This window comes from Phoca vitulina, unplaced genomic scaffold (genome assembly GCF_004348235.1).
Source record: "Phoca vitulina isolate PV1807 unplaced genomic scaffold, GSC_HSeal_1.0 scaffold100, whole genome shotgun sequence".
Classification (NCBI taxonomy): domain Eukaryota; kingdom Metazoa; phylum Chordata; class Mammalia; order Carnivora; family Phocidae; genus Phoca; species Phoca vitulina.
Genome location: NW_022589803.1, coordinates 332946 through 345247, shown reverse-complemented (window position 1 = coordinate 345247; position 12302 = coordinate 332946). Strand labels below are relative to the sequence as shown.

General features: G+C 54.6%; 1 protein-coding gene across 1 annotated transcript in view; it reads right to left on the bottom strand.

Moving 5' to 3' along the window:
- BCR (BCR activator of RhoGEF and GTPase) overlaps window positions 1-12302 on the bottom strand; it is a 118769-nt gene that overhangs the window by 37353 nt on the left and 69114 nt on the right. The window contains exons 5-8 of the mRNA XM_032397547.1: window positions 8643-8750; window positions 5213-5273; window positions 3933-3985; window positions 1792-1932 (exon numbers count right to left, since the gene is read on the bottom strand). Of these exons, the coding sequence (XP_032253438.1) occupies window positions 1792-1932; window positions 3933-3985; window positions 5213-5273; window positions 8643-8750 (363 nt within the window). The remainder of the gene's footprint in view (window positions 1-1791; window positions 1933-3932; window positions 3986-5212; window positions 5274-8642; window positions 8751-12302) is intronic.

Here is a 12302-nt window from a genome sequence, read left to right as displayed (position 1 = left end):
GGGTGTGGGGACCCTGGGAGGTGCCAGGGACCCACTCCTGGCTTCCTCAAGCTCACAGACTGCTTCTGTTTGCCCGCCGGCCGGACTCTAGCCACAAGTCGTGCGCTTTGGGTGTGCCGGCACCCAGCCAGGGTGGCCCTCGTTCCCACCCTGTCGTAAAAAGGGGGGCCAGGTCCAGCGGGGAGGAGCAAGCACAGTCCAAGCCATGTGGTGGGTGAGTTCACGCCAATGTTGGCACTGGATCTCTATGTCGGCCTGGCTCCAGGGTCTGGGCCAGCCCAGAGCGTGGACTGGAGGGGACACCTCCCTCCCCCGTGGCCCTGGCCCACCAGGAGAAATCTGACCAAGCCCCTCGCTCATGGTCAAGCCTGATGAGACTCTGGGCACATGGGAGCTTTCTGCTCAGCACTCAGGTACTACTTCCCAAAGAGGAGTAGGGAGGACAGATCTGAGGGGCCTGCCTGCCAGCCCAGGCGGAGGAAGAAAAGAAACCCCGACTGCGGGAGGCTGAGCCCTCAGTGCCGGGCATCTGGCACGTGAACCAGAAGAAAGAGGAGGAAGTGGCTTCCAGGGGCAGCTACTGTCAGGCTCACTGCCGGCCGTGTCCCGCCGGGGCCATAGAGCTCCCGTGCCTGCACAAGAGCCCAGCGGCAGCAGGTCAGCCTCCCTCGCCTTGGTGCTGCTCACACTGCTGCTGGACGCCGGCCTCCCTGATTTACGCAACTCTGCTCTCTGACCAAGTGCTGCCCGCCGGGACGGCACCGGCCCAGCGCCTCACTGGGCCCCTCCCAGCAGGGTCAGAGGCAGCAAGAGGCCACCGGGGCGGTCGGGCTGGGTCATGCATTCTTAGCCCCTCTGTTCTCTACCCTCTTATCGATGATGAGCAGGGAGATAAAGGCCAGGGGTGGCTGTCAGTGAGGGAGGGAGGAGGAAGGAGAACCCAAGGAGAACCCAAGGAGAAGACAAGCAAGCCCACAAACTGCCCGTACCCCCCTCTTCCTCCTTTTTAAATCCTTAAATCTGGTCATATGGGTTTCCCACACTATCTGAAAGTTTGCTTTTGCCAAACATTAGTACTTGTTTCAGTAACCAAAATAGATCTGAAGATTTTTCGCTTTTACAAATGGTGAAGGCTTCTTAATTTTACACCATTTCAGCTTAAAAAAGATTTCATAGGAATGTTCTACCTTCAGGTATCAAGGGAAACCTGGAACTGATTTTTTTTTTTTTTAAGATTTTATTTATTTGCGAGAGAGAGAATGAGAGACAGAGAGCATGAGAGGGAGGAGGGTCAGAGGGAGAAGCAGACTCCCCGCTGAGCAGGGAGCCCGATGTGGGACTCGATCCCGGGACTCCAGGATCATGACCTGAGCCGAAGGCAGTCGCTTAACCAACTGACCCACCCAGGCGCCCTGGAACTGTTTTTAAATGAAAGAACACTCAGGAGGAACTAGGTCTTTCCAGGCAGACAAAATGACATCCTCCTTCTCACCGGTCTCCTCAGCTGGGGACCCCGAGCTGGCAAGGGTGTAGGGAAGAGAAGGGGTGCCCTGGACACAACTGGCCACACTGGAAAAAGAGGTGGCCAAGCAAGGCGAGCAGCCCTGCAACTCCACCCTGACACCCTGCACAGGGGATCGGGTTTCAGGGTCAAAGACCCTAAAAGGTACCATGTTTCCTGTGTTAGGCTGAACGGCAGGCACAGTTGGTTGAGGACCAGAAAGGGGCTCCGACGTCCCCCTGCCCGGTGGCGCAGGCTGGCAAACCCAGACCATCCCCAGCCTCGCTCACCTCTCCCTTCTTCACAGTCATGGACTGCCGGCGGGGCGTGATCTCCTCGTTGATGCTGGACAGGAAGTTCTGTGAGATACGGAGGGCGTCCTGCAGCAGAGGGTGGTCGGGGTGGCTGGAGGGCGTGTGCTTCAGCAAGTCCTATGTCAGGCGAGAGGGCTCAAGTCAGAAAGAGCACAGCCCTGGCGCCACCACGGTGTGCAAACTGCAGACACACGCCAGGCAAACTCAGGACACCTCTTGGACAGGCCGGGGCTAGGCGCGCAGTGCTTGTGTGAGCACCATCCCAGAAGCAGGTCCTAAACCTAGACGGTGCTCCCACGAGTCCGTGCTGTGTGCACAGGGGCTCCCACTCTCGGGGTCTAGGGCAGGGTTTGTCCACCTGGGCCCCAGTGACATTCTGGGCTGGATCATTCCTTGTGGTGGGGGCCGTCCTGTGCACTGTAGGCCGTCAGCCCCCCACCCCTGGCCTCTACCCACTAGGTGCTGGCACTCCTTTGCAGTTGTGACAAGAAACGAAGTCTCCAACATTGCTGCATGTCCCCTAGGGGGCAGAACTGGCCTCGTCCAGGACCACTGGTCTGTGCAAGCTCAGGAGAATGCACCTGGCCTTCCCCGCTCCTCCTGCTTTAGAGAAGAGACTAGACCTCTTTAGAATACAGATGGAAACGCTGACTCCTTCTCCACTAGGAATGCATGTAATTCGTGCTCAAGGTCAATAGCTCGTTGGTTCAGAAAAACGAACTCCCCTTAGCTTTCAAATCTCCCCTGCAGAGAACGTGCAGAGATGAAATAAGCCTGGAGGAAAGCTCTGGTGCCCATGGTCCCAGGACCCCCCCGCCACCCCTGGGCGGCTCTGGCTTCTCCCTGTCAGGACGCTCAGAGAGGGGACAGGATAAAGGTCTCTGAGACTCCGTCCGATGGGCCACCAGCCAGAGCCGCCTTCTTTTTTTTTTTTTTTTTAAAGATTTTATTCATTTATTTGACAGAGAGAGGGAACACAAGCAAGGGGAGTGGAGAAGGAGAAGCAAGCTTCCCGCCGAGCAGGGAGCCCGATGCGGGGCTCGATCCCAGGACCCTGGGATCATGACCTGAGCTGAAGGCAGACACTTAACCAACGGAGCCACCCAGGTGTCCCCAGCCAGAGCCTTCTAAACCATGCCTCTCATCTCCCTCTTTATCAGAGGGTAGTGAGGAATTATGAAATGTGCACTCGAGGGGCGCCTGGGTGGCTCAGTCGTTAAGCGTCTGCCTTCGGCTCAGGTCATGATCCCAGGGTCCTGGGATCAAGCCCCGCATCAGGCTACCTGCTCGGCGGGAAGCCTGCTTCTCCCTCTCCCACTCCCCCTGCTTGTGTTCCCTCTCTCGCTGTGTCTCTCTGTGTCAAATAAATAAAATCTTTAAAAAAAAAAAAAAAATTTAAGAAACGTGCACTCGACAGAATACTACACAGCTTAAATACTATTGGGCAGAGTTGTTTGGGCTGAAGTGGGACAATCTCCACTGCATCATATTAAGGGGAAAAAACGCAAAGTGTGGAATGATACATATAGCATGACGCCTTCTGCGTAATCAAAAAAGACTCTCACGTATGTTGGCGTGTGCATAAAAGAATACTTGTGGTGGTGGTGGTGGGGAGGAAGCAGGGAAGGAAATGGAAACCACACACTTCTGCGACTTGGTTGTAAATTAAAAAAAAAAAATGCATTTACAACTTGCTCTAAATGTAAGTGAATAGGGTCACATGGGCAGTAGGACTAGGGGCCAGTTTCGTTTTCCCTGCTGCCTTCAGGAGCAGCCCCACTGAGGCGGGCCCTCCCCACGCTCCCTCTCCCCAGGCTGGGAGGCAGTGGTCATCCTCAAAGCCATGGAAGGCACCTGCTCTCTGTGCCCCCACTCCGTCTACCTTGGAGGCCCTTCTTAGGTGGGACAGGACGCTCCCTCCCGGTACCTCCCCCTCCAAGAGCACCCAGGACACCTCGAGAACCTGCTTTGCTCTCCCCTCACCCCTGTGTGAGCCTCTCATTTCTGCATCTTCAATAAAGGTGTGTGGCAGGAACAGGGGGAAAGGGGCAGGCAACACTGACGAACATCAGAAGCCAAGAACCCCAGGGTGAGAAGGTCCCAGGTAGGTGACTCACATGCAGGACCAGTGTGCTGCGTGTCACCCGGTCCACAGGCTTGTAGAGCAGGGCTGCAGAGAGATGGACAGGGTGAGAGGTAGCCACGCATGGAGAAAGCAGCCCCAGACCACCCGCCTGCCTGTCCTCTCGGCAAGTGCTCGGGCAGGGGGAGCGGCCCAACCGCCACGTCCTCTGGGAATGTCCATACCCAGGGACAAGGGCAAACTCTGAGCACCTAGAAGGCCGGGCACATGGCTTTGAGCTTTTGGTCCGTGACATTAAATGCTGAGTACAGAGCTACTGGTCAGAACCCAAGTTGACGCCCCTCCCCCTGGAGCTGGGGAGCCCAGCAGCACCCTGGTGCACATGGGCTGGCAAGGGTCCCAACCGTGGCAGGAGACCTGCTCTCTGGCCTGAAGGGTCTCCCGGGAGCAGACCAGCACATCACTCACGATGTCCATCCCTGTGCAGTTGGGAGGCCCGACTCTGAGGATGGCAGAAACTAACTCGGGCCCACAGAGGTCCTGGCTTTTTGAGTGTTTTCAGACACCTGGCCTCCAGCAGCATGGGAGCCCTGGCCAGCCTGGGCAGCCCCCGCTCCTCCATGAGGATGGTGAGCCCAGCACATCACGGGCACAGGCACTCAGATGTGTCCTGACATACACCAGGTGCATTTCCTCACGGGACTCCCACAACTACTGTAAGACATGCATTGTTATCCCAATTTTACAGATGAGAAGCCGAGACTCAGAGCACGGTGAAGCCCTGCCATCTCTGTAACTCTTCGCACCACCCTAACAACTGCAACTGAGAAGTGACCTCTCAGTCCGCCCAGACTGAAGGGGCTGGACACACGGGCCTGGGAGCCTGACAACTCTGACTTTCCCCCTGCCTCGCCACTTAGGACCTGTGTTCCAGCTCAGTTACTTTCATTCCCAATCTGTTTTGTCACCCGAAAAAAGGGAAAATAAAATCCTCCCTACGGGGCCGTTGGGGACAATGTGATGACATTTTAAATGGCCAGCAGTGCCTGGTTGTGGGTGTTCGCAAACCCCTGCCATCCTTCCTGGTTGCTACTGTTGGTGGCAGGCTGGTCCCGACCACGTCCTTCCCCACCCCACCACGCCCAGTGCCGCTTTTTCCCTGTCCCCGCTCTCACTATTAGAAGTCTGGAGCAGCAAAGGCACCAGAGGGTGACCCAACCGGGTGCCGTGTTTGCTCTTCCAGCAAATGCCCCATCGGCTCACAGCAGCCGCGCCCACAGGCAGCATGAAGAGGCCTCGGCACAGAGAACTCACTTTCCAAAGAGTTCTTGGTCGTCTGGTCCTTGGCATCCTTGTTGCTTCTGGCTCTCAGGTTCTGCAAAGAGAAAAGCACGTTTTCACATGGGACAGCTGAGGCAGCGCTGATGTGGGAGCAAGTTCCGTGGCCAGACACCTTCTGCAGAAAACTCATCCTTCTCTCACTCAACAAAACCTTAGAGGAGGCAACAAGTCTAAGGGGGCGTCCTGGACCAAAGCGTGGAATACAGGGTGGACGGAACACAAGGCCTGCCCTGGGTGCCGTGGTTCACCTGGGACTGTTGACATTCAGGGCCAGAACTTCGCTTACCGTGAGGGCCTGTCCTGTACGCCACAGGACACCGAGCAGCACTCCTGGCCTCTACCTACGGGTGCAGCAGCGCACCCCCCTGCTGTCGTGACAATCAAAAATCCCCAGGCATTACTAGGCTGTCTGCTGGGGACCAAATCACCCCCGCTCGAGAGCCTCTGACATACAGAATCCTATGAAAATAAGGCAAACCACCGTGTCCTTCCTAAATGCATAGAACTGCTTTCTCAGAGAAGTTAAACAGTGTGCAAGGGAGCTGGTGGGTTGGAAGAGCCCTCACCTCTGGAAATGGCCTGGGCGGGCCCCCCACCCCTGAGACCCACGCTGGATCCGCCCTCTACCCCACCCGCTCCTGACTTTTCGCAAATGTACAGGCCCACCTCGGAGATATTGTGGGTTTGCTTCTGGGCCACCGCAATGAAGCGAGTATCGCAATAAAGCGAGACCAATGCATTTTTTTGGTTTCCTAGTGCCTATAAAAATTATGTTTACAGTATACTATAGTCTCTTAAGTGTTCAATAGCGATACGTCTGAAAACAGTGTACCTACCTTCATTAAAAAATATTTTATTGCCAAAGAATGCTATCATCTGAGCTTTCAGCAAGTCATAATCACCACAGATCTCCAGGAATATAATAATAATGCAAAAGTTTGAAATGTTGCAAGAATTACCAAAATGTGACAGAGAGAGCAAATGCTGTTGGAAAAATGGCACCGACAGACTCGCTCAACACACGGTTGCCACAAACCTTCAGTCTGTAAAAAAATGCAGTATCCGCAAGCGCAATAAAGCAAGGTAGGCCTATAGTTTCTAACTACAGACAGGTGCTATGATCCCCAGGAGGAGAGCAGAGCTTCTTAGTGGGTAGGTCCTGTTTTCACACAACTGCCTCAAAGGCATCATTGACTGGGTCCAAGGTACCAAGAGAAACCAGGATGTAAGATCCCTGTGTACCTGAAATCATTTCCAGGAAGAAGCTATGGTTAATCCCACTACCAGGCTGCTGAACACCAACAAACAGCACGGGGATGGGAAGGGGCTCAGAGATGGCTTTCCCAACCTCTCGTGCTGCAGTAAACCTCTCACGACTAAAAACGATGGTGTGTAGAGCTCACTGGGGCCAAACTCCACAATGCACTTTGGTGCCTCTCTTGAGAGTTTAATGCTCCTCACAGTGATTATTCCTCTGTACATCTGCCTCAGCGGTTCCCAAGGGGCGTGGGGGGTGTGAGGGGGCGTGAGAGCTGAACACGAGTCTCGGCAAAAATCAGGTTCCATGCTCCCGTGAGCCTGGGAGGCAGCCCTCCTACCACGTGCCCCTGGGCAGCGCCACGCACACAAGCGTGCAGATGTAGGTCCAGCAGTCCTGCCTCCAGGAGACTTATGAATTTGGCTTAATCCTTCAGTTCTCAAACAACTTGGCCCCCGAGGCCCTTTTGCCAGAACTCTCAGTGTCTATTGTGTGGGAGCTGGCATTCCACGGAAACCAGCTTGGGCAACTCTGGTCTAACTGGACGCTCGCTGCCCTGGCTCATTTTCAGCACTGGGAGCAGATGAAGGGCCACCCCTCCACTGCTCCCTGTCCTGGAGGTGACCATCCAGTCCCCATGCCTGAGCTCTGACCCCCAGAGTGCAACCTCTCACGGCCTGCTGCTTCCGTTTCCTTCGGTTTCATTTTGCTCTGTCTAGGTGGCTTCAATCTTTTGGGTCTCCTTTAAAAACACGGGTGGAGAACCAAAGTGGATGCCGCCTCCAGGTACAAGCTTCACGGAGGGCCAGCTGAAAGCTGTCTCCCTCCCAGCATCCCTGCCTCAGCTCAGATTCCCAAGGGACCACGGGACCCCTGGGTGGTGTCTCACCATTGCTTCCTCCCTCCTCTATAGAAACCTGTCCGGGTGGACTTGAACTTGGCCCCCTTTAACTGTAGCCTGCTCTTAAAGGATTAGGTCTCTACTCTGTCAAGGTGACTCTGGATTCTGCACCAAAATCCCAGCTGTTAGGGGTGGGGGGGCTTGTTAAAGTGAGTGAGCTAAAAAGAGGTATGGCCCACTGCTCCAGGCAAGCCAGAGCAGACAGGGAGGGACGTCTGGAGCCAGCCTAGAACCCTGGGTGCATATAGCCTGTTACCAGCAGCACCAGGCAGGGAGTGCATGCCCCCACGGGCTCTGGCGGAGCAGCATGGCACCCATTACCACCACGAGAGACAATCAGCACCCACGACACCCCACCTCTTATGACAAATTACAAAATGGCACAAAGCCCCCGGAACAAAGCCAGGTATGACAGTCAGGGTATGACCGTCTCTCAGCAAGGGAGACCCCACTCACTTCCTATGTCTAGTTTCCAGTTATCTTTCGTATGCTAATTTCTCTCATGGAATCTTTCGACCCAGAATCCTTGTTTGGTGGAGGGAAGGCAAGTCAGAGCACTGAGAAGCTGGAGGCATCACAAGTGATGATAGGCCCCGAAAGAGGAAAATGTCACCCAACTGCTCAGGGCAGAAACAGGATGTGGAAGGCTGGGGAAACCCCTGCCAGGGGTGGGCGCTGCAGGTTCTGGTCCAGGGGTGGCCTGCTTGTCCTCTCTGTATCCGAGGTGCTCTTTAGAGGCCCCTCATGCTAGCACTCTGGGGCTTGAGGTTTCAGCCCTCATGGAGCTCCAGCCTGGGGCTTGCTTCAGTTCCACGCCCCTGTACTAGCTGCTCAGCTTCCCCGGCAAGAGAGGTCCCGAGCACACCTCCCCGGCTGCTTTCCAGCGACCGGGTGCCTAGTGAGCCTCAGCACTCTCACGTCCAGGCCTCCGCTAACGAGACAGAACTACGGACACTCATTTCGGCACACAGATGGCGCAAGAGAGTGTCTGTCTGGGGCACTCGGCGGAGCCCCAGAATTGGGCCCTGGCCCTCGGGGAGGTCGCTGTGGGACTGCTCCTCCTGTGTCCCCTGCACAGGGCTGACAGACCCCACCCAGAAGCATCTGGAAACAGAGCGGAGATTTTCAACCAGAACTTGGTTTGGTGCACCTTGTTCTCCCGGGTCATGACGTACCAACGACCGGCCCACGTCCCACCCGGGGGTGGTGGAGGGGTGCACCTGTCTCAACAGTGTCACGAGTACCTCAGAGATTTCTGCAAACTGAGCGTTGGCCTGACAGCACTTCTCAGCCGTTTCCATGGCAACTCCGTAGTTGTCTACAAAGGCTCGGTACACACCCAGCTGGCTGGCCTGCAGGAGGAAGGGAGAGAGTGTGGGACAGGTGCAGGACAGGTGCCGTTGCTCCCTGTCTTTCCGAGAAATGGGCTTCTGTGCCCAGCTCCGGGAGAAACCGCAGGTGCAGCAGACAGCACAGGGCTGCAATCACCTCCGCTCTTCCTTGCGGTCGGTCACCTCCCACCTGCTTCCCCTCCCCACGCACTGAGCATGCTTCCCTCTTCCAAGTGACGCGTTGAGAAGTGACTCACAGCCCCCGGCAGGTAACGACTCCCTTGCACAGCTGCTGATTCCTCCCGCCCTATTCATATACACAGTGCCACCAGCAGTGGCTAAAATCCAAGGCTGTCCGCGAACGCAGACAAGAGTCGACATGGGTGGGATGGAGTGGCGCCCTCTCATTCTGGCCGCAGGAGACTATAGTGGACAGGGAGGTCGGCCCCCGGCCTAGGACGGCCACAGTGCTCCGCTCTTGCCCGATCCCTTCAGACACATGAGGACCATGCAATCTAGCTGCCCTTGGAGCAGAGGGGCTCCCACTGTCTAGGCATGAGCCCAGCCCAAACCTGGCAAGGGGGTCCAGCTATCACACTTCACACCTGGCGTGTGGGAGACCTGTTGGCTGCCAGATGCAAGGCGAGAGGCATTTTGTCTTTTGTCAAACCAAAGGTATTAATAGATGGTCTTCACATAACCTCCTGATCAGATACCCAACTGAGTGACAACTTCCATGGATGTGTGTGTGTGTGTGTGGGGGGGGCCACACAGCCACCACCACCTCTGGGCCCCAGGTCACCTTCAGAGGCAGCCAAGGGGAAACCAGCCTTCATCTTGTACCAGCAGAGCCAGGCCTGGGGAGGGCAATGGAGGACCCCGGCGACCCACTAGCCAGGATTTCCCATTGCAGCTGACCAGGGGCTGGAAGCCTAAAGCTTTAGCTGATCCTGGTGTTTGTTCTGTGCTGAATCTGAATTTTATTTCTATATGCATTTGCATTTATATTGAATTTTGTTTCTTCAGATGACAATCCCAGATGCTGGGTAAGCCAGGCGCCCTTGGCACGGTCTGGTCTCTGGCTCCGCTCCCTGTGGGGGCTGCATGGATGCCCCGCCTGGCCCCTACTGCACCGATCACCCTGACAAGTCACTGCATCCGCACACACCAATCCGGACAACGGTCAGACCTAGACCACTTCCTCCTCGCCCTCCTCTGCTGCTCATTGGGCGGCTACCCCCACAATGAAGACCTGCTTTAGGCACCGTCAGCATAGCTGCAGATCCCTCAGACACAGTGGGGCCAGGAGCAGGAGAGATACAATAAATAAGTCAACAAACACGTCACACAGCAGACGTCTGAGAACAGAGCAGGGGTAAAAGCTATGGTGCTGCTTCACATAACGTGGTCAGGAGCCCTGAGGGGACATTACTGTTGACATGCATCACCTCGAAATTCCCATGGTGAAACCCTAACTCCTGGCACCTTAGAATGCGACTATATTTAGAGATAGGGCATAAGAGGTGATGAAGCTAAAATGAAGTTGTTAGGGTGGGTCCTAATCCAGCATGACTAGTGCACTTGTAAGAGATAAGGACACAGACCCACAGAGGGACCCACGTGAAGACACAGGGAGACTGCAGCCCCCTGCGAGGAGAGAGGCCTCAGGAGAGACCAACCCTGCCGGCACCTTGATCTCGGACTTCCAGTCTCCAGAACTGTGAGGAAATAGATTTCTGTTGTTCAAGCTGTGCAGACTAGCAGCCCCAGCAAACTGATACGAGGTCCAAGAGAGGAGAACCCCTTCCATTACTTCTTCTCCCTTTCCCCAAGGAGCTCGCATCTTCCACGTGGCTTTTGCGAGGTGCCAAGCAATCTAATCTCACATTTTTAGCCAATCCGAAACAGAGCCGGACCAATAATGGATCAGTGGAGATCACGCGCCTCCTGATATGAGGCACTGAGGACACAGCATCACTGCTATGGTTTGTTCTGTTTTCACCAGAAACGCAGAACCTGAATCTACTCCTGAGGAAACATCAGACAAGCCCAAACTGGCCAGTACCCCTCAAAACAATGTCAAGGCCGTGGAAGACAAGCAAAGGCCAAGGAACTGGTACAGACTGAAAAAGATTAAAGAGATGTGAAAACTGAGTCCATCTTGTGACCTCGGATTGGATCCTGAATCAGACAATGAAGGTGGCTATAAAGAACGTGATGGGGATGCCTGGGTGGCTCAGTCTGTTAAGCGTCTGACTCTTGACTTCGGCTCAGGTCACGATCTCAGGGTCGTGAGATTGAGCCCCGTGTCGGGCTCTGCGCTCAAGTGTGGAGTCTGCTTGAGATTCTCTCTCCCTCTGCCCCTCCCACTCATGCTCTCTCTCTTAAATAAATAAATAAATCTTAAAAAAAAAATAAAAGAATATTCTTTGGTTATATTCAATGTCCCGATGGCTAACTTGGGAGAAGTTTGCGTATGGACTGCGTATAAGGTAACGGTGCCTCACCACTGTGAAAGTTCCTGAATGTGATCATTGTACGATGAGATTATGGAAGAGCTTGCCTTTGTTTTTAGCAAATACACAATGAAGTATTTGCGGTAAAAGGGCAGATCTATCTGCAAGTTATTTTCAAACTACTCAGTGCACATATGTGTGCATGCATGCACACGCATATATAAAAATGAGAGAGGAAAAGATAAAACAAATTTGGCAAAATGTTACAAGTGGTGGCTCTGTCACATGGCAGTTCTTGAACTATTTGTGCACCTCTCTGGAAGTCTGAAATATTTAGAAAAACAAAAGAGCAGCCTGACAAAATTTCAGCCAGGAACAGACCCCCAGAAGCGGCACGTAACCGGTACATTCCCGCAAGAAGGGGAGGCAAGCTACCAGACGCAGCTCACAAACCCTGGGGGAAAGGGAGGTGCGACGGCTGGGGTGACTCTGGGTCGACCTCGCTGTGCTATCAGAAAGGGACGGGGGAGCCCCAGCACCCAGCTGGGCGGCGCACATGAACACTCTCCACATGGTTCCGGGGCGCGACTTCCCGAGGCGGCCCCACCTCTCTCCCTAGTCCTGCTGCAGCGTCTGACCCACAAAGGTAGCTCAAGGACACCGGGGAAACCAGAGGAAACTTCCCAAATTCTGGTGTTCATCAGACTATGAAAATTTGAAAGCGAAGTTTCTGAGTGATGTCAGAATGTTATTTGGGGAAGAGCGCTGGGTGCAGTTTCTTCTCAACAACACGATTCTCCAATTCTCAGGAGGGCTGCAAGTTGAGCCAAATCTACTAGGTTTAAACCTGCTGACACTTCACACAGGAAGAAACAGGGGAAGGGGCACTTCAAAGATGAGGGGTCTGTACCAACATAGCCTCCTACTTCTCACTTGGGAATCTGAATAAAAAAAGTGAAAAGTTTCATGTGTTTCTTGGATCTTCGCTCCAGCCTGGAGTCCAAGGTGTCTGCAGCCCAGGGCAGTGGAGAGAGGGGATCGCCAAGAGGAAGGCCACACCTTGGAGTGGAACGCTCAAACCCAGGTGTGAGCCAAGGCAAGGACTGGGTCTGGGCCA